Here is a 24,143-nt window from a genome sequence, read left to right as displayed (position 1 = left end):
ACATTTTAAAATTTTAAATAAAGTTATCAGATCAATACTAATTAAAAACTACTATTTATTGGGCCATCGTTCAATTTTTTTTTTGTTCCCTTTAAGTGTTTTATTTTTTTAATATCATACCATTTTTTTTTTTGCTTCACTGTTATAACGTTGCTTTTTAACACGGCTTACAGTTTTACATAAGACACTAATTATTAATTTACCCCCGCAATATATGTTAATGCTTGTAAAAGAGTATACGTTTTATTTTAATTATATAATTTGCTGAATTATTTTTGATGGCCCTTTATTAGTAGTTGATGCAATTAATAGAAGCTTAACCCATTCGTCGTATAAGACATTAAAAACAAAAGCAACTAATTTAAAATATTATACAGCGAGCTGAAATAGTTTACACTGTAAAGGTACATACTGAACCTAAAATAACATGACATAAGGTCAGCTTAGTCATCGAAAAAAAAAATCTGATACCGAAGACATACTAATAGGTAATCTACATTCAAGTATAAGATCCTCATGAAAGTAATACAACAAATTTCAAACAAGACTTGTAAACATAGTATTAGAAACTAAGTTAGGTAAGTATAATGAATGTAGGACACAGTTTGTATCCCTCTTCAATTTTTACAAAGGTATAATAAGTTAAATCTTATATGTTTGCCTTAAATATCTACAAGTCTATACAAAGCTGAAGAAACTAAGACTTCCTGAATAAAATGACAAAACAAGAAAAACGTCGCAAATGGTTGAAAATATACTTTCATTATGTATCACAGAAGATTTAGAAAGTAATACTTAGCAAATGTATACTTACATAGTTATAATTATGATATTATGTGTACAACTGTAATTTGTAACAAACATAATTACATCGAGTGTTCCAAAATGATATACAAAGGTAAAAAAGAGAATTAAACTACACATATTTTGTTAGCACGTTAAGTCCTCAAAAGTCTGCTATTCTTTCATGTACGCTATAAAATAATTTATCAAGACTTATTTTGATTGAAGGAAGAATGCGTGATTGAAACATTCCGTCAAAAACGTATTTTTAAACACATCACTAAAAATGGTAACTTTAACGATTACAATTTAATGGACCATGTCCAATTTACTATACGTTCATGACACTACTATATGTCGAATGGTTCATTAGACTTTAATGAAAGTCTATGCAACCAACATACATACAAAACAGCCAGACAGAATTTACCACTCCAATTACAATAATAATATACTTAAGTTAATAAACCTAAATAAATATTAATGTATAAAATGTCAAAAAATAATTCTTCGGTGGACTATTATATTAATATTTAACTACTTAATAAGACTACAGCATCATAGATAATAGGTCTTATACTGTCGTTTTAATTGAACTAAAAATGCAGGATATTATTATTACAGGATATCCGATATTCAACAACACGGTCTTCAGATCTAAAAAAAAAATTGTTCTGATTAATAAATACGACAAAACCCGGAATTTTTAGATAGGAAAAAATTCCGTTAAATATAGTCTTGGAACGGTTTCCAATGATATATTCTAGACATAAAAAACTAGTGCTTAACCGAAAGACTTTATTTTTTTATAAACAATAAACAAACGCTTTTTTTATTTAAATAAATACATAAACTTTTAGAGTTCACCATTTTACTTAATTTGATCCAAAAATTCTTCGATTAAGCACCTTATACCTAGAATATGATGTATGAATTTCATTGGAATCCGTCTAGTGATTTTTAAAATATAGTGGTCACCGTCAACAACCAAGCAGATAACTTGGCCCAGACTTCGTATTTTGATTTGAAATTCATATACAATTTTTTTCGAGTATAGTGTAAAAACTTGGTATTATATTTAAAACAAAAAACATTATACAACAGTTGAAACAAATTGTTATATAATTGTTAAATTGCCTATTTTTTCAACTTACTGATTAAACATAACCCCTTAAATGTGCAAGTGCACTACTGCAACCATAAGATACACCACTTAATAATACTGAACGCAAAAGCGAGAACGGTTTGATACTGGCCTCGAAAACCGTTGAACATAATTATTGTTCCTAACGTTGAAGTTTGGGATTTTCACAGGCTCAACCAATTCCTCCGGAATTGACGATTAAACTGTTGGGCAATCGAGTGGCCGTTTCACCGATAGTTACCGTGGAACCGAGACGACGGAAATTCCACAAGCCCATCACTTTGACATTACCTTTGCCACAGGCAGCATCCAAAGGCATGATCAACCATTACACGGGAGACGCACCAACACTACGGTTACTCTGCAGCATAACAGGTGGGCAAAAGCTACGAATTGAATTTATGTTTATTGCAAAGCCGTTTCCGTCCTATTTTCAACAACCTTTTGCATCCAATATAATATAATACAATAACTTGGTTGTGTATTACAAATATGATTGATTGTCGAAAAAAAAAACACTAAACTTTTGTACAAATTTGTTATGTAAATTTATTTAAAATGTACATTTTTCGATTAAAACCAGTTTTTATTTTTGGCTCTCGCTGTTGCGTAATACAACACGATACTGCACTCTTTTGACAGGGTTGTTTGGGAAAAGATCTCGCAAAGGTAATCAACTAAAGAAATCAAATACATATTTTATAACAATATTAGATATTAATTATGACTTCACCAAACTTATTACTTATTTCTTTTCGACACCCTCGTTTATTTTGTTTATTTCTTTAAGCTAATACTATTTTTATTATATATCTATGGTTTAGATACATTTTGTACATACCGTCTAAAAATAAAAATCCATTTCGTTTAAGTGTGTGAACATGATTTTCAACATTATACCTTGAACAAAGTAAATTGCATGGTTCATTAACTAGTTGAACTTTTCACGGTTAATTATTAAAAATGTAATAGTGTACGTTTCATTACTTCAGTATCGCCATAATAGTGACCATCTTTAATCGTTAATCTCCGGCCATATTGTACAAATATATATTTAAAAAATATTATAGCCACTTTAAAGACATCTTTTTCATCAATAAATCGAATGGAATTTTAAATGAATTAAAAACTGTTTAGAAAACTCTTAATCTATTAATAAGTACGTGATCTTTTCTGAAACATATTAATGTATTATAAATGTAACTTAAGCTTTAGCTTCTGTAATATAAATAAACTTCTGTTGTCGAGTCTTCGAAAAAATGTTTTTTTCCTATTTAAACCGATCTCGTACTTAAGCTGCATTCATTGTAATTCAAACAGGAGGAACTTCCAGAGCTCAGTGGGAAGACGTAACTGGTTCGACACCTTTAACGTTTATAAACGACTGTGTGTCTTTTACTACGACAGTATCTGCTCGATTTTGGTTGATGGACTGCCGGAATGTGGCAGACGCATCGAAAATGGCGACGGAACTGTATCGCGAAGCGATTCACGTACCGTTTATGGCTAAGTAATATTAAACATGATAAATGTCCAGCAGAATATAGAATGAAAACTGATTTGTAAATACTCAATTGAAGGTTCGTGGTGTTTGCCAAGAGGACGGACGTGAACGAAGCCCGAATCAGACTGTTTTGCATGACTGACGATAGGGAAGATAAAACTCTAGAACACAAAGAACAATTCACCGAGGTTTCAAATAGCAGGGACGTAGAAGTAAAGACCTAAATCCGTAAGTTGTTTAATAAAATGTTTCAATGTTTTTTTTTTCTCAACTCGCCCTAGGTACTCGAAGGCAAACCGGTGTACATTGAGTTTGCTGGTAACCTAGTGCCCGTCACCAAGTCCGGCGAACAGCCCAAACTAGTAGTCCGAGCTTTCAAAGAAAACAGACTACCATTTACGATGCGCGTGAAAGATCCAACAGCAGAACCTCGATCGTGGACTATTATTATGAAAGAGCCAAAGGTGCGGTCGTTTACTTAAGGAATACTTCCAAATTCCTACAACAACCTTTTTATAAATGTACGACTATGTTGCAGGTTTCTAAGAACGAAGTATCCCAAACGCCAGTTTGTGTTTTACAATTTGCATTACCCGAAAATATTGTACCTGACACTGACATCAACGATGATGAACAATATAATTTCTCATACACACATGACTCTAGTAAGTACCCAATAAAAATATAACATTCGTTAATTACTAATATATGTTAAATTTATTCCAAAATAATTATTTTTAAGACCTGGAACCCAATAAACGCACTGAACTCAGGATAACTGATATAAGTAACTTTGTATCGGATGATTGGGTAAGTCTAGCGCATGAACTAGGGTTCCAATCAAATGAAATCGCTCAAATTAAAAAGGAATATCCAGAGAGCAGCAGTCAACAATGTATGAGCATGTTAAACCTTTGGATGAACGAAATTTCTGCACAAGATTCGGGTATGTTAATTTTATTAATAATACATTTCTATATTTACTACTTCAATATAAACATTGTTGAAATTGTCTTATTATTATTTAGTTTATGTCCATGTTTACGATGAAATATACTAATATCATAAGAAGATTTTCTTTCTGTTAAAACTTTTTTGTATTAACAATTTAAATAACTGATAACTAGAGAAATGTATAAAAAATATAAAATTCTTTCGTTTTTTCTAATAGTTTTTACTATTAATACAGTTACAGCATTAGAAAGTGCGTTGAGCAATATAGGACGTACAGATGTGGTAGAAAAATGTAATTTTGCAGAAATTGGACACTATCAAACCCAAAAACCTATTCATGCAGAGTCTAACCAACAACATAGTAATTATTTTTAAATTTACTTTATAGAGTTTTAGTTAATATTGCAATTCACCTAGGTTATCGTCCTGACGACAAGTACGCTGCCGAAGAAAAGGTGGTCATCGAAGATGAAATAACCAAAACGGTCACTGAGAGACGGATAGAAATTGAACAAAGAATTACTGGTGAGCCAGTGATTATTGAAAAGAAATCAGAACCACCAGTTAAGAAAGAACAAGATACCTCCACAAAAACTGAAGAGTTACCTGCTGAACCCATCGAACCAACTGAAGTTTCATTTGAACACAAAAGAATGTCGTTTGAACGAGGAGTGTCTATCGATCAAGTGCTACAAGAGGATATTCCAGTTAAGGAAAAACCAAAATCGTTAGAAGAAAAGAAAATGGAGTCAATTGAAGAACACGGACGTGATGTAGATGTGGATGCGACCAGTTTGACATTCCACGAGAAAAGACTTTCATTTGAACAAGGAATACCAGTTAAGGAAATTATACAAAAGAAAACCGAGGAAACTGTATCGGAAAATGTGGCCGAATGTACAAATGATCCAGAATGCTTAAGTGAAACTGAAAAATCTTTGACAAAGAGTGAAACAACGTCTTCGATGTATGAAAACGGTAAAACATATGAAATATACTGTTACTTGTTTGGTTAATGCATTAACTTATTACAGAGTATTATACAACATATTATTTAAATACGTTGTAGTCGTTATAACTTTAAATAGTAATATTGTTTTCAAAGTACATAACTTAACATGCATGTAAACCATATTACATCACCGATTTCTCGACAGTTAGGCGGGCTAAGACTTGAATTTTGGAAGGGAGTTAATGTCCCCTCTGCTTACCCCGATTCCACCTATGTTGAGAGTAGCATTAGTAGTAAATATTTCAATTTATTTGTTTACGAGTTAATATAATTATATTTAATGAACAATATTACTTATGTTTTTAGCTTTATCTTCTAACGGTGAATTATACGCTCTACGATTATTTCAGAAAATGCTTGAATAACAATCATAATATAATGAACTGAGAATAATTTTATTTTTTAGACGACATAATTCCTGACCTAAAACCAGAGACAACCAGCGGTATTGATCGAAGCGATCAAGATAAAGCTGAAAAGAAAAGACGAGATTCGACGTTATTAGAAGAAGTGACTCAAGGCTTAGAGAAATTGGATGCGTCCGGTCTGAATGTAGAAGAAAAAAGTAGGGTTCATAATATTTATATGTTGGAATTGAAGTACATAATCGTACGCATTTATAGCTGCTCTACTGACGCCACAATCTTCCAAAACTCCACCACCCAGCCCAGCAGATTTTAAGGATATACAGCGAAAATCATCAGAAGAAATAGTTATTTCAAAAGAAGTTATAGAGCCCACAGGTAAGCACTGTAGAACGCACTAGAAAAATTATTGTTTGCGATTTTACTTACTTAAAAGTTTACAAATAACTACGCTAGCCGAAATTTGTTGCATACATACCATTTCACTTTTAAAGTATTATTGAATTTCCGAACACTTCAAGTTATTAAATGTAGGTCGACAAGAGTTTATGGTGTAGTTTAAGGTTTCTTTTGGAACAATGGCTTCTGCCATCCGTTAACGCAATAATCAGATTACGTTTCGACAAACAACCACAAGTGGCAGGAGGGGGGTATATTGTCGGTATTAGTCGAGCTGTGACGAGAACGTCAATTCTAGAAAATATTGTATTTAGTTTTTCACTAGAGACTCGTAAAGGACATATTAACAAATCAAATTTAAAAAGATAAATGTTCATAGGTACAACAAAATCGTAAGTACTAAATTTTATAAAATACAATTGTATTTGTTAAAATATGAAGAGATTAAAGCAATATCATTTACTATTATTCACCATGTAATAACATTATGATTATTCATTTAAAAATATAGATGATCAATTAATTTTTTTTAATATTTTATCCAACACCCACCTATGTTACGTTAAATAAATTTTTATTTTTATGACGATTTAAAAATTAAAAATAATTACAACAAAATTCGGCTTGCGTTTGTAGGTACCTCTGAGTAATAAATACTAATTTTTAAACACAGAATAAATTCAAGAGTAGATTTGTTCTGTAATTTAAAGTTTAAACACTTTAAAGTGATATTATATTTATTATAGTCTAGTAATTTTTTTGAATGAGTGACATGAACACGTGACACAAATAGTATATATATATTGTGTTGCAATTATTAAACTTTTATAATAGATAGGTTTCTTGAACACAAGAGCTAATAATACATTTTGCATAAAAAATAATAATCAGTTAATATGGACGTTTTGCAACACAATATTTCCTTTTGATCCTTCTATCATCATAAAACTACATTTATAAATCATTTCTTAGCAAATTTGAAATAATCAAAAACCAATTTTCGCTTGTGCAATATCTATGAAGAATTTATGGCTTTATTGTTTTCAGTTCATGGTATAGCATTTTTACATTAACATTTACAAATCATAAAAGATTACTTGATTATGAAAAATGTAATGATGTTATATATATTTTTTACTGCAATATGCTTATATGAAATGTCCGTTTTGTACTACTTTTCTGGGTTTTTTGTGTAAAAAATGTACCTGTTACGTTTGTTGTGGTGCTTTGATTTTTGTTCTGTTGTTTTTTAAAAATCAATAGCAAGCAAATTGCAGAAGCAAAACTAACAACATACAAGACGTTATTAAATTATTTACTAGGTACTTATTAAACTCTAATCATTACATTTTTAACCGGAAAAATATAATATAATATATTATAGACTATGATATACAGTATAAAGGATTTACCTCATAAAGTTAACTTAACATTAACTATAATATAATAGTAACTGTAACAACATAAATAATATAGGACTATACGACACTACAAAAATATTTATAATATAATATCCACATATTATTTTTCTTGCATTATTTTACTATATCATTTATTTGAAATACGCAAGACTTTATTTTAATTTTGAGTAACTCTAATATATTTACAAACTAAGTGTTTTAAAAATTGAAAAAGTTATATTTATAAAAATAACTAAATTATATGATTACTAATAATTAAACTATATTATATTATATAAAACTATATGTACAAATTTCGTAACTGTGTTGAACCAAATCCTAAAGTAAAAACAATTATAGATATTTTCAATACAAATGTTTTAGTAATTTAATATTAAATTGTCTTTTATGCTACTAAGAGTTGATGGTACAAATATTTTTAATTATTTCTTTTTTTAGGAAAAAACAAATTTTAAATGGAAAATAAAATGTTTTTAAACAAAAATCTAAATTATCTCTAAATATAATATATTTCCTTAACTATAAGATATCACCATAAATTGATGATATACTATAGATAGACAACAGTAATATAATAACTAACAATACAATTTCTAGTTAGATTTCTGGATTTCACTATGTTTTAAGTTATAATAATAACTTCTGAAATCCAAGAAAGGAGCATCAAATATTTGCACGGTTGTTGTCTATTTATACTATATATTTTAATCTATTACATTATGAACGTTATCTATACGCCATGACATACAATTTACATGAAAACTGAATACTGAAGTGTTACACTATAATGTATATAATTTGCCTGTTTAACGAAACTTCTATGGATTGAAAATGTTATAAATGTTTGATTGAGGAATTATGATTTAAATATTTTTAACCGTGGAATGGACTAAAAACGTCACAATAACTTTTTTTATGACAACAATATAAAACAACCCACCTAAAGTATTGTAACTGTTTATGAAAAACATTCATGGAAATCAAAGCACCATCGACACAACAAGAAAAACTACAGAAAAGTGAGAAACCAAGTCACGTTATATTATTTGCACAACTAAATTGCTGACGCTTCATTTCCGGAGTAGAATTTTGCTTAAGAATGAAGAGCTATATTATTACTATAATGTCTCGCTTTTTCGCGATATTTATATTTTATAACTAAAACACATTCACCAACATAAGCCCTATCATTTCACAATATATCCTTTGAACAAAATCGTTATGGCGTGTGTGGCTGTGTATAACTATAAAAAATAAAAAAACATTAGTGATATATTAATGTTTTGGACACAGCATCCTGGCCACAGGATAATGACGATTTGCTGGAGGTCCACGGTTTCGGTGAGCATTTTAATGGTATCGAAACGCCAAATTTGGCTAAATCAAAACACCCCAAATCATTGGCTGACATTGATGACGAATTTGAGGATCGGTCGGTTGTCATACACCCTATTTTTGATCAATTAAAAATTGACCCGAGAGAACAGTTACAAATTAACAAACGACTAGACGATTCGCCTGCATTTGATAGTCCACTAACGGATAAAAGCATATCTCATGTTGATACAGGAATAAGTTTAACAAGAGAATATTCTGATACGTTAACGAGTTCGGGATTTAAAACCAAACCTAAACAGGATACGCCCTTCGATGAAGAGGCCGAACTCACTGATTCTGGTCTTAGTCCAATTCAACCTGATGACGTCGGGCTTAATGCAAATGAAATATCAGATATTAAAAAGAAAATTGACATGTATGATGCTGCAAACAGTCCAATAACATTCTCTGAATCAGTTAGCCTTTCTCCTTTCGAATCAGAAACTACTGATGTGGCTACAATTACGGAAACAATACGCACAATAGACGTGGCTAATAGCCCCATAGAATATAAATGTCAAAGGCCCTCAGGCTCCAAAATTTACGACTTAGTGGAACATACTGTTTCAACGGATACAAGCACTAAGTGTACGTCTCAAATAGGAAGCCAACTGTTACAAATTGTCAATATAGAAAAAAAAATGTTGGAAAATATGAATAAAATAATTACACCTGATAATAAAAATGATGAAACTGACTTTGTAGTTAACTTAGATAAACAAATTATAACTCAGAAAAACAGTGATACGCCTGAAATATTGAAATCTATCCAAATGGATATCGCTGCACCAAAAGATGAAACTGAGGTAAAAAAAGAAGTTGAAGAGATCATTACCAAAACAATAATAGATACAGGAGATAAGAAAATAGAAGATATAAAAACCTCGCAAAGTAATAAGAAAACAATCAAAGCGCTAAAAGCCATAATTGACATAGAAGAAACAGAACAAAATGAAATACATGATAGGTTAATGAAAACGAATAAACTAATCACAGATTTAGAAGTCAACAAAATACCTGTAATAGAAAAAATAATTGTTCCGAAATTCATTAAAACTTCTACTGTTAATGAACAATCTGATGAGCTGGATCCATCATACATCAAGTTTAGCAGCGATAATGAATATAATACAATTTATTTATTACCAGAAAATAATAAAAACAGTAATAAAAGTGACAATACTAAAGGCGGCCTAGAATATAATACAGCAAAAACAGCTAGTAATCCAGTTAGTATTTTTGAAGATGAAGATGAAGAACAGGAATCTGAAATTTTCGAAAAATTTACAAAAAAACACCTAAAAAAAACGGTTGACTTAGCTAGAGTGGATGACAACAGGGGTAAAAGTGAAAAAGACGAGAATCAAGATGAAAATGCAGTTATGGTTAATAAAAATGAAAATGAGTTAAAATGTACTAGCGTGGGAGAAAAATCACATAAAAGTGTTTCAAAAACTATAGAGAAAGGTTTAAAAGATATTACAAAAACACTCACTAGTATTGTTAAGACAATGGACGTAAAAGAGAGTTCAACTAAAAGTAAAGGAAAAGAGAAAGAGAAAGAAAAAGAGAGTGTAGATTACGATTTTAAAAAAAGTTTGCATAAAGAAAATCTCTCGTTTGAAATAACAGAAACACCCTTTTCAAAAGATTCATTAGATATGGGCTTATCCGACTCAGCAGGTACAAAAACTACTTACCAAAATAAATTCAAAGGCTTAACGCACACTCCTGATAATTCATTACTATCCAATGAACCTGATAGAAGTATGAATGAAAAAATTGAAGTGCAAACTCCAGTAGACAACATTTCTAAAAAAAACAATATAATATGGGTAGTTAATGAAGGTAACCAAAATGAACAAAAACAAACAACTAATACTACATTAAAAACTAAACCGACAAAAACTGACTACTTAACATTGCATACAACTGTAGCTAATATTCCCAAAGGAATTGTACGTCACAAAGATGTAAGGGATGGTCAAAAAATCTATCTTGAAGATTACTTAAAACAGGATTTTAAAAACGAACTCACCAAAGATACTTGTACAACTGAACAGACACCATTTAATAATTCTAAAATAATGAATATAGAATTAACAAAACAATCAGATAAAAAGGAACTTTATGTTAAAAAAGAAGAAACATTTGTCGACATTCAAACACATAAAATAATAAAAGAAAATAAGGATGAATGTACTAAAGAAAACTGTAGTAAAAGTAACACAAATAAAATTACAAAGAAACAATTAATCAAAACCGCATCATTAGAAAAGGAAGTTGTAGAAGACGAGTCTAAGTCCCTTGACCATTTCATATTATGTGACCCAAAAAAAAGAGAAATTATACCCGACAACTACTCAACTAAAACATCTAATATACATAAAACTGGCACAGTAACAACAATAACCAATAATACAATAGAGATACAAAATAATGTATTCAAATCAGTAACAGAAAGCTTAATAGAAACAAAAACACCGACAGTTTCGAAAGAGCCAACTCCCGACGCGACAAATATTACTGAAACTACCCCTAAATTTGATATTTCCTCCGATACTAAAAGAACATCTGAATTAAAAACAATTAAGGATACCACTGATAAAGTGGTTTCTGAACATTCCTTATCTGCTACAGTTTCAGTAATGTCCACCCCTGACACAAAAGATACAACTAAGACTTCCTCTATCTCTGACAAACTTAAAGATATCAAAATGATATCTGAAATAACATCTAAAGAAGTCACCTCTGATAAAATCGCTTCTGAACATTCCTTGTCACCGACAGTTTCGTTAGAGTCAACTTCCGAAGCGACAGATATTACTGAAACTACCCCTAAATTTGATATTTACTCCGATACTAAAAGAACATCTGAATTAAAAACAATTAAAGATACCACTGATAAAGTGGTTTCTGAACATTCCTTATCTGCTACAGTTTCAGTAGTGTCCACCCCTGACACAAAAGATACAACTGAGACTTCCTCTATCTCTGACAAACTTCAAGATATCAACATGATACCTAAAATAACAACAAAAGAGGACTCCTCTGATAAAATAGCTTCTGAACTTTCCTTGTCACCGACAGTTTCGAAAGAGCCAACTCCTGACGCGACAGATATTACTGAAACTACCCCTAAATTTGATATTTACTCCGATACTAAAAGAACATCTGAATTAAAAACAATTAAAGATACCACTGATAAATTGGTTTCTGAACATTCCTTATCTGCTACAGTTTCAGTAGTGTCCACCCCTGACACAAAAGATACAACTGAGACTTCCTCTATCTCTGACAAACCTAAAGATATCAAAATGATATCTGAAATTACATCTGAAGAAGTCACCTCTGATAAAATAGCTTCTGAACTTTCCTTGTCACCGACAGTTTCGAAAGAGCCAACTCCTGACGCGACAGATATTACTGAAACTACCCCTAAATTTGATATTTACTCCGATACTAAAAGAACACCTGAATTAAAAACAATTAAAGATACCACTGATAAAGTGGTTTCTGAACATTCCTTATCTGCTACAGTTTCAGTAGTGTCCACCCCTGACACAAAAGATACAACTGAGACTTCCTCTATCTCTGACAAACCTAAAGATATCAAAATGATACCTAAAATAACAAAAAAAGAGGACTCCTCTGATAAAATAGCTTCGGAACTTTCCTTGTCACCGACAGTTTCGAAAGAGCCAACTCCTGACGCGACAGATATTACTGAAACTACCCCTAAATTTGATATTTCCTCCGATACTAAAAGAACATCTGAATTAAAAACAATTAAGGATACTACTGATAAAGTGGTTTCTGAACATTCCTTATCTGCTACAGTTTCAGTAATGTCCACCCCTGACACAAAAGATACAACTAAGACTTCCTCTATCTCTGACAAACTTAAAGATATCAAAATGATATCTGAAATAACATCTAAAGAAGTCACCTCTGATAAAATCGCTTCTGAACATTCCTTGTCACCGACAGTTTCGTTAGAGTCAACTCCCGAAGCGACAGATATTACTGAAACTACCCCTAAATTTGATATTTACTCCGATACTAAAAGAACATCTGAATTAAAAACAATTAAAGATACCACTGATATAGTGGTTTCTGAACATTCCTTATCTGCTATAGTTTCAGTAGTGTCCACCCCTGACACAAAAGATACAACTGAGACTTCCTCTACCTCTGACAAAACTAAATATATCAAAATGATATCTGAATTTACATCTGAAGAAGTCACCTCTGATAAAATAGCTTCTGAACTTTCCTTGTCACCGACAGTTTCGAAAGAGCCAACTCCCGACGCGACAGATATTACTGAAACTACCCCTAAATTTGATATTTACTCCGATACTAAAAGAACATCTGAATTAAAAACAATTAAAGATACCACTGATATAGTAGTTTCTGAACATTCCTTATCTGCTACAGTTTCAGTAGTGTCCACCCCTGACACAAAAGATACAACTGAGACTTCCTCTATCTCTGACAAACCTAAAGATATCAACATGATACCTAAAATAACAAAAAAAGAGGACTCCTCTGATAAAATAGCTTCTGAACTTTCCTTGTCACCGACAGTTTTGAAAGAGCCAACTCCTAACGCGACAGATATTACTGAAACTACCCCTAAATTTGATATTTACCCCGATACTAAAAGAACATCTGAATTAAAAACAATTAAAGATACCACTGATATAGTGGTTTCTGAACATTCCTTATCTGCTACAGTTTCAGTAGTGTCCACCCCTGACACAAAAGATACAACTGAGACTTCCTCTATCTCTGACAAACTTCAAGATATCAACATGATACCTAAAATAACAAAAAAAGAGGACTCCTCTGATAAAATAGCTTCTGAACTTTCCTTGTCACCGACAGTTTCGAAAGAGCCAACTCCTGACGCGACAGATATTACTGAAACTACCCCTAAATTTGATATTTACTCCGATACTAAAAGAACATCTGAATTAAAAACAATTATGGATACCACTGATATAGTGGTTTCTGAACATTCCTTATCTGCTACAGTTTCAGTAGTGTCCACCCCTGACACAAAATATACAACTGAAACTTCCTCTATCTCTGACAAACCTCAAGATATCAACATGATACCTAAAATAACAACAAAAGAGGATTCCTCTGATAAAATAGCTTCTGAACTTTCCTTGTCACCGACAGTTTCGTTAGAGTCAACTCCCGAAGCGACAGATATTACTGAAACTACCCCTAAATTTGATATTTACTCCGATACTAAAAGAACATCTGAATTAAAAACAATTAAGGATACCACTGATATAGTGGTTTCTGAACATTCCTTATCTGCTACAGTTTCAGTAGTGTCCACCCCTGACACAATATATACAACTGAAACTTCCTCTATCTCTGACAAACCTCAAGATATCAACATGATACCTAAAATAACAAAAAAAGAGGACTCCTCTGATAAAATAGCTTTTGAACTTTCCTTGTCACCGACAGTTTCGAAAGAGCCAACTCCTGACGCGACAGATATTACTGAAACTACCCCTAAATTTGATATTTACTCCGATACTAAAAGAACATCTGAATTAAAAACAATTAAAGATACCACTGATAAAGTGGTTTCTGAACATTCCTTATCTGCTACAGTTTCAGTAGTGTCCACCCCTGACACAAAAGATACAACTGAGACTTTCTCTATCTCTGACAAACCTAAAGATATCAAAATGATATCTGAAATTACATCTGAAGAAGTCACCTCTGATAAAATAGCTTCTGAACTTTCCTTGTCACCGACAGTTTCGTTAGAGTCAACTCCCGAAGCGACAGATATTACTGAAACTACCCCTAAATTTGATATTTACTCCGATACTAAAAGAACATCTGAATTAAAAACAATTATGGATACCACTGATATAGTGGTTTCTGAACATTCCTTATCTGCTACAGTTTCAGTAGTGTCCACCCCTGACACAAAAGATACAACTGAGACTTCCTCTATCTCTGACAAACCTAAAGATATCAACATGATACCTAAAATAACAAAAAAAGAGGACTCCACTGATAAAATAGCTTCTGAACTTTCCTTGTCACCGACAGTTTCGAAAGAGCCAACTCCTGACGCGACAGATATTACTGAAACTACCCCTAAATTTGATATTTACTCCGATACTAAAAGAACATTTGAATTAAAAACAATTAAAGATACCACTGATATAGTGGTTTCTGAACATTCCTTATCTGCTACAGTTTCAGTAGTGTCCACCCCTGACACAAAAGATACAACTGAGACTTCCTCTATCTCTGACAAACCTAAAGATATCAATATGATATCTGAAATTACATCTGAAGAAGTCACATCTGATAAAATAGCTTCAGAACTTTCCTTGTCACCGACAGTTTCGAAAGATCCAACTCCTGACGCGACAGATATTACTGAAACTACCCCTAAATTTGATATTTACTCCGATACTAAAAGAACATCTGAATTAAAAACAATTAAAGATACCACTGATAAAGTGGTTTCTGAACATTCCTTATCTGCTACAGTTTCAGTAGTGTCCACCCCTGACACAAAAGATACAACTGAGACTTCCTCTATCTCTGACAAACCTAAAGATATCAAAATGATATCTGAAATTACATCTGAAGAAGTCAACTCTGATAAAATAGCTTCTGAACTTTCCTTGTCACCGACAGTTTCGTTAGAGTCAACTCCCGAAGCGACAGATATTACTGAAACTACCCCTAAATTTGATATTTACTCCGATACTAAAAGAACATCTGAATTAAAAACAATTAAAGATACCACTGATAAAGTGGTTTCTGAACATTCCTTATCTGCTACAGTTTCAGTAGTGTCCACCCCTGACACAAAAGATACAACTGAGACTTCCTCTATCTCTGACAAACTTCAAGATATCAACATGATACCTAAAATAACAAAAAAAGAGGACTCCTCTGATAAAATAGCTTCTGAACATTCCTTGTCACCGACAGTTTCGAAAGAGCCAACTCCTGACGCGACAGATATTACTGAAACTACCCCTAAATTTGATATTTACTCCGATACTAAAAGAACATCTGAATTAAAAACAATTAAAGATACCACTGATAAAGTGGTTTCTGAACATTCCTTATCTGCTACAGTTTCAGTAGTGTCCACCCCTGACACAAAAGATACAACTGAGACTTCCTCTATCTCTGACAAACCTAAAGATATCAAAATGATATCTGAAATTACATCTGAAGAAGTCACATCTGATAAAATAGCTTCTGAACTTTCCTTGTCACCGACAGTTTCGTTAGAGTCAACTCCCGAAGAGACAGATATTACTGAAACTATCCCTAAATTTGATATTTACTCCGATACTAAAAGAACATCTGAATTAAAAACAATTAAAGATACCACTGATATAGTGGTTTCTGAACATTCCTTATCTGCTACAGTTTCAGTAGTGTCCACCCCTGACACAAAAGATACAACTGAGACTTCCTCTATCTCTGACAAACCTAAAGATATCAACATGATACCTAAAATAACAAAAAAAGAGGACTCCTCTGATAAAATAGCTTCTGAACTTTCCTTGTCACCGACAGTTTCGAAAGAGCCAACTCCTGACGCGACAGATATTACTGTAACTACCCCTAAATTTGATATTTACTCCGATACTAAAAGAACATCTGAATTAAAAACAATTAAAGATACCACTGATATAGTGGTTTCTGAACATTCCTTATCTGCTACAGTTTCAGTAGTGTCCACCCCTGACACAAAAGATACAACTGAGACTTCCTCTATCTCTGACAAACCTAAAGATATCAAAATGATATCTGAAATTACATCTGAAGAAGTCACATCTGATAAAATAGCTTCAGAACTTTCCTTGTCACCGACAGTTTCGAAAGAGCACACTCCTGACGCGACAGATATTACTGAAACTACCCCTAAATTTGATATTTACTCCGATACTAAAAGAACATCTGAATTAAAAACAATTAAAGATACCACTGATAAAGTGGTTTCTGAACATTCCTTATCTGCTACAGTTTCAGTAGTGTCCACCCCTGACACAAAAGATACAACTGAGACTTCCTCTATCTCTGACAAACCTAAAGATATCAAAATGATATCTGAAATTACATCTGAAGAAGTCACATCTGATAAAATAGCTTCTGAACTTTCCTTGTCACCGACAGTTTCGTTAGAGTCAACTCCCGAAGAGACAGATATTACTGAAACTATCCCTAAATTTGATATTTACTCCGATAATAAAAGAACATCTGAATTAAAAACAATTAAAGATACCACTGATATAGTGGTTTCTGAACATTCCTTATCTGCTACAGTTTCAGTAGTGTCCACCCCTGACACAAAAGATACAACTGAGACTTCCTCTATCTCTGACAAACCTAAAGATATCAACATGATACCTAAAATAACAAAAAAAGAGGACTCCTTTGATAAAATAGCTTCTGAACTTTCCTTGTCACCGACAGTTTCGAAAGAGCCAACTCCTGACGCGACAGATATTACTGAAACTATCCCTAAATTTGATATTTACTCCGATACTAAAAGAACATCTGAATTAAAAACAATTAAAGATACCACTGATATAGTGGTTTCTGAACATTCCTTATCTGCTACAGTTTCAGTAGTGTCCACCCCTGACACAAAAGATACAACTGAGACTTCCTCTATCTCTGACAAACCTAAAGATATCAACATGATACCTAAAATAACAAAAAAAGAGGACTCCTCTGATAAAATAGCTTCTGAACTTTCCTTGTCACCGACAGTTTCGAAAGAGCCAACTCCTGACGCGACAGATATTACTGTAACTACCCCTAAATTTGATATTTACTCCGATACTAAAAGAACATCTGAATTAAAAACAATTAAAGATACCACTGATATAGTGGTTTCTGAACATTCCTTATCTGCTACAGTTTCAGTAGTGTCCACCCCTGACACAAAAGATACAACTGAGACTTCCTCTATCTCTGACAAACCTAAAGATATCAAAATGATATCTGAAATTACATCTGAAGAAGTCACATCTGATAAAATAGCTTCAGAACTTTCCTTGTCACCGACAGTTTCGAAAGAGCACACTCCTGACGCGACAGATATTACTGAAACTACCCCTAAATTTGATATTTACTCCGATACTAAAAGAACATCTGAATTAAAAACAATTAAAGATACCACTGATAAAGTGGTTTCTGAACATTCCTTATCTGCTACAGTTTCAGTAGTGTCCACCCCTGACACAAAAGATACAACTGAGACTTCCTCTATCTCTGACAAACCTAAAGATATCAAAATGATATCTGAAATTACATCTGAAGAAGTCACCTCTGATAAAATAGCTTCTGAACTTTCCTTGTCACCGACAGTTTCGTTAGAGTCAACTCCCGAAGCGACAGATATTACTGAAACTACCCCTAAATTTGATATTTACTCCGATACTAAAAGAACATCTGAATTAAAAACAATTAAAGATACCACTGATAAAGTGGTTTCTGAACATTCCTTATCTGCTACAGTTTCAGTAGTGTCCACCCCTGACACAAAAGATACAACTGAGACTTCCTCTATCTCTGACAAACTTCAAGATATCAACATGATACCTAAAATAACAAAAAAAGAGGACTCCTCTGATAAAATAGCTTCTGAACTTTCCTTGTCACCGACAGTTTCGAAAGAGCCAACTCCTGACGCGACAGATATTACTGAAACTACCCCTAAATTTGATATTTACTCCGATACTAAAAGAACATCTGAATTAAAAACAATTATGGATACCACTGATATAGTGGTTTCTGAACATTCCTTATCTGCTACAGTTTCAGTAGTGTCCACCCCTGACACAAAATATACAACTGAAACTTCCTCTATCTCTGACAAACCCCAAGATATCAACATGATACCTAAAATAACAACAAAAGAGGATTCCTCTGATAAAATAGCTTCTGAACTTTCCTTGTCACCGACAGTTTCGTTAGAGTCAACTCCCGAAGCGACCGATATTACTGAAACTACCCCTAAATTTGATATTTACTCCGATACTAAAAGAACATCTGAATTAAAAACAATTAAGGATACCACTGATATAGTGGTTTCTGAACATTCCTTATCTGCTACAGTTTCAGTAGTGTCCACCCCTGACACAAAATATACAACTGAAACTTCCTCTATCTCTGACAAACCTCAAGATATCAACATGATACCTAAAATAACAAAAAAAGAGGACTCCTCTGATAAAATAGCTTTTGAACTTTCCTTGTCACCGACAGTTTTGTTAGAGTCAACTCCCGAAGCGACAGATATTACTGAAACTACCCCTAAATTTGATATTTACTCCGATACTAAAAGAACATCTGAATTAAAAACAATTATGGATACCACTGATATAGTGGTTTCTAAACATTCCTTATCTGCTACAGTTTCAGTAGTGTCCACCCCTGACACAAAAGATACAACTGAGACTTCCTCTATCTCTGACAAACCTAAAGATATCAAAATGATATCTGAAATTACATCTGAAGAAGTCACATCTGATAAAATAGCTTCTGAACTTTCCTTGTCACCGACAGTTTCGAAAGAGCCAACTCCTGACGCGACAGATATTACTGAAACTACCCCTAAATTTGATATTTACTCCGATACTAAAAGAACATCTGAATTAAAAACAATTAAAGATACCACTAATAAAGTGGTTTCTGAACATTCCTTATCTGCTACAGTTTCAGTAATGTCCACTCCTGACACAAAAGATACAACTGAGACTTCCTCTATCTCTGACAAACCTAAAGATATCAAAATGATATCTGAAATTACATCTGAAGAAGTCACCTCTGATAAAATAGCTTCTGAACTTTCCTTGTCACCGACAGTTTCGAAAGAGCCAACTCCCGACGCGACAGATATTACTGAAACTACCCCTAAATTTGATATTTACTCCGATACTAAAAGAACATCTGAATTAAAAACAATAAAAGATACCACTGATAAAGTGGTTTCTGAACATTCCTTATCTGCTACAGTTTCAGTATTGTCCACCCCTGACACAAAAGATACAACTGAGACTTCCTCTATCTCTGACAAACTTCAAGATATCAACATGATACCTAAAATTACAACAAAAGAGGATTCCTCTGATAAAATAGCTTCTGAACTTTCCTTGTCACCGACAGTTTCAAAAGAGCCAACTCCTGACGCGACAGATATTACTGAAACTACCCCTAAATTTGATATTTACTCCGATACTAAAAGAACATCTGAATTAAAAACAATTAAAGATACCACTGATAAAGTGGTTTCTGAACATTCCTTATCTGCTACAGTTTCAGTAGTGTCCACCCCTGACACAAAAGATACAACTGGGACTTCCTCTATCTCTGACACACCTAAAGATATCAAAATGATATCTGAAATTACATCTGAAGAAGTCACCTCTGATAAAATAGCTTCTGAACTTTCCTTGTCACCGACAGTTTCGTTAGAGTCAACTCCCGAAGCGACAGATATTACTGAAACTACCCCTAAATTTGATATTTACTCCGATACTAAAAGAACATCTGAATTAAAAACAATTATGGATACCACTGATATAGTGGTTTCTGAACATTCCTTATCTGCTACAGTTTCAGTAGTGTCCACCCCTGACACAAAATATACAACTGAAACTTCCTCTATCTCTGACAAACCTCAAGATATCAACATGATACCTAAAATAACAACAAAAGAGGATTCCTCTGATAAAATAGCTTCTGAACTTTCCTTGTCACCGACAGTTTCGAAAGAGCCAACTTCCGAAGCGACAGATATTACTGAAACTACCCCTAAATTTGATATTTACTCCGATACTAAAAGAACATCTGAATTAAAAACAATTATGGATACCACTGATATAGTGGTTTCTGAACATTCCTTATCTGCTACAGTTTCAGTAGTGTCCACCCCTGACACAAAAGATACAACTGAGACTTCCTCTATCTCTGACAAACTTCAAGATATCAACATGATACCTAAAATAACAAAAAAAGAGGACTCGTCTGATAAAACAGCTTCTGAACTTTCCTTGTCACCGACAGTTTCGAAAGAGCCAACTCCTGACGCGACAGATATTACTGAAACTACCCCTAAATTTGATATTTACTCCGATACTAAAAGAACATCTGAATTAAAAACAATTAAAGATACCACTGATATAGTGGTTTCTGAACATTCCTTATCTGCTACAGTTTCAGTAGTGTCCACCCCTGACACAAAAGATACAACTGAGACTTCCTCTATCTCTGACAAACCTAAAGATATCAAAATGATATCTGAAATTACATCTGAAGAAGTCACCTCTGATAAAATAGCTTCTGAACTTTCCTTGTCACCGACAGTTTCGAAAGAGCCAACTCCTGACGCGACAGATATTACTGAAACTACCCCTAAATTTGATATTTACTCCGATACTAAAAGAACATCTGAATTAAAAACAATTAAAGATACCACTGATAAAGTGGTTTCTGAACACTCCTTATCTGCTACATTTTCAGTATTATCCACCCCTGACACAAAAGATACAACTGAGACTTCCTCTATCTCTGACAAACTTCAAGATATCAACATGATACCTAAAATAACAAAAAAAGAGGACTCCTCTGATAAAATAGCTTCTGAACTTTCCTTGTCACTGACAGTTTCGAAAGAGCCAACTCCTGACGCGACAGATATTACTGAAACTACCCCTAAATTTGATATTTACTCCGATACTAAAAGAACATCTGAATTAAAAACAATTAAAGATACCACTGATAAATTGGTTTCTGAACATTCCTTATCTGCTACAGTTTCAGTAGTGTCCACCCCTGACATAAAAGATACAACTGAGACTTCCTCTATGTCTGACAAACCTAAAGATATCAAAATGATATCTGAAATTACATCTGAAGAAGTCACCTCTGATAAAATAGCTTCTGAACTTTCCTTGTCACCGACAGTTTCGAAAGAGCCAACTCCTGACGCGACAGATATTACTGAAACTACCCCTAAATTTGATATTTACTCCGATACTAAAAGAACATCTGAATTAAAAACAATTAAAGATACCACTGATAAAGTGGTTTTTGAACACTCCTTATCTGCTACAGTTTCAGTATTATCCACCCCTGACACAAAAGATACAACTGAGACTTCCTCTATCTCTGACAAACTTCAAGATATCAACATGATACCTAAAATAACAAAAAAAGAGGACTCCTCTGATAAAATAGCTTCTGAACTTTCCTTGTCACTGACAGTTTCGAAAGAGCCAACTCCTGACGCGACAGATATTACTGAAACTACCCCTAAATTTGATATTTACTCCGATACTAAAAGAACATCTGAATTAAAAACAATTAAAGATACCACTGATAAAGTGGTTTCTGAACATTCCTTATCTGCTACAGTTTCACTAGTGTCCACCCCTAACACAAAAGATACAACTGAGACTTCCTCTATCTCTGACAAACCTAAAGATATCAAAATGATATCTGAAATTACATCTGAAGAAGTCACCTCTGATAAAATAGCTTCTGAACTTTCCTTGTCACCGACAGTTTCGAAAGAGCCAACTCCTGACGCGACAGATATTACTGAAACTACCCCTAAATTTGATATTTACTCCGATACTAAAAGAACATCTGAATTAAAAACAATTAAAGATACCACTGATAAAGTGGTTTCTGAACATTCCTTATCTGCTACAGTTTCAGTAGTGTCCACCCCTGACACAAAAGATACAACTGAGACTTCCTCTATCTCTGACAAACCTAAAGATATCAAAATGATATCTGAAATTACATCTGAAGAAGTCACCTCTGATAAAATCGCTTCTGAACATTCCTTGTCACCGACAGTTTTGATAGAGTCAACTCCCGACGCGACAGATATTACTGAAACTACCCCCAAATTTGATATTACCTCCGATACTAAAAGAACATCTGAATTAAAAACAATTATGGATACCACTGAAAAAGTGGTTTCTGAACATTCCTTATCTGCTACAGTTTCAGTAATGTCCACCCCTGACACAAAAGATACAACTGAGACTTCCTCTATCTCTGACAAACTTAAAGATATCAAAATGATATCTGAAATAACATCTAAAGAAGTCACCTCTGATAAAATAGCTTCTGAACTTTCCTTGTCACCGACAGTTTCGAAAGAGTCAACTCCCGAAGCGACAGATATTACTGAAACTACCCCTAAATTTGATATTTACTCCGATACTAAAAGAACATCTGAATTAAAAACAATTAAAGATACCACTGATATAGTGGTTTCTGAACACTCCTTATCTGCTACAGTTTCAGTAGTGTCCACCCCTGACACAAAAGATACAACTGAGACTTCCTCTATCTCTGACAAACCTAAAGATATCAAAATGATATCTGAAATTACATCTGAAGAAGTCACATCTGATAAAATAGCTTCTGAACTTTCCTTGTCACTGACAGTTTCGAAAGAGCCAACTCCTGACGCGACAGATATTACTGAAACTACCCCTAAATTTGATATTTACTCCGATACTAAAAGAACATCTGAATTAAAAACAATTAAAGATACCACTGATAAAGTGGTTTCTGAACATTCCTTATCTGCTACAGTTTCACTAGTGTCCACCCCTGACACAAAAGATACAACTGAGACTTCCTCTATCTCTGACAAACCTAAAGATATCAAAATGATATCTGAAATTACATCTGAAGAAGTCACCTCTGATAAAATAGCTTCTGAACTTTCCTTGTCACCGACAGTTTCGAAAGAGCCAACTCCTGACGCGACAGATATTACTGAAACTACCCCTAAATTTGATATTTACTCCGATACTAAAAGAACATCTGAATTAAAAACAATTAAAGATACCACTGATAAAGTGGTTTCTGAACATTCCTTATCTGCTACAGTTTCAGTAGTGTCCACCCCTGACACAAAAGATACAACTGAGACTTCCTCTATCTCTGACAAACCTAAAGATATCAAAATGATATCTGAAATTACATCTGAAGAAGTCACCTCTGATAAAATCGCTTCTGAACATTCCTTGTCACCGACAGTTTTGATAGAGTCAACTCCCGACGCGACAGATATTACTGAAACTACCCCAAATTTGATATTACCTCCGATACTAAAAGAACATCTGAATTAAAA

The 24,143-nt window shown here is 33.2% G+C and overlaps 1 protein-coding gene across 1 annotated transcript; it reads left to right on the top strand.

Moving 5' to 3' along the window:
- Nucleotides 1-516: 516 nt before the first annotated feature.
- Nucleotides 517-24,141, top strand: LOC126846177 (ankyrin-2-like). Its single transcript, XM_050585400.1, has 17 exons — nucleotides 517-522; nucleotides 2,098-2,302; nucleotides 3,248-3,437; nucleotides 3,508-3,643; nucleotides 3,713-3,895; nucleotides 3,970-4,096; nucleotides 4,174-4,377; nucleotides 4,603-4,746; nucleotides 4,803-5,363; nucleotides 5,804-5,962; nucleotides 6,021-6,140; nucleotides 8,876-9,547; nucleotides 9,665-10,064; nucleotides 10,125-12,008; nucleotides 13,209-15,908; nucleotides 19,809-21,308; nucleotides 23,409-24,141. The coding sequence occupies exons 1-17, from the start codon at nucleotides 517-519 to the stop codon at nucleotides 24,139-24,141; spliced, it is 9,924 nt and encodes a 3,307-aa protein (XP_050441357.1).
- Nucleotides 24,142-24,143: the final 2 nt, after the last annotated feature.

Source organism: Adelges cooleyi, unplaced genomic scaffold (genome assembly GCF_023614345.1).
Source record: "Adelges cooleyi isolate 19-005CV unplaced genomic scaffold, UGA_ACOO_1.1 ACOO_flye_CR_arks_rails_tigmint_CR_PRNA_9, whole genome shotgun sequence".
NCBI lineage: Eukaryota > Metazoa > Arthropoda > Insecta > Hemiptera > Adelgidae > Adelges > Adelges cooleyi.
The sequence above is the reverse complement of the archived record's forward strand: the minus strand, read 5'-3'. Positions and strand labels throughout refer to the sequence as shown.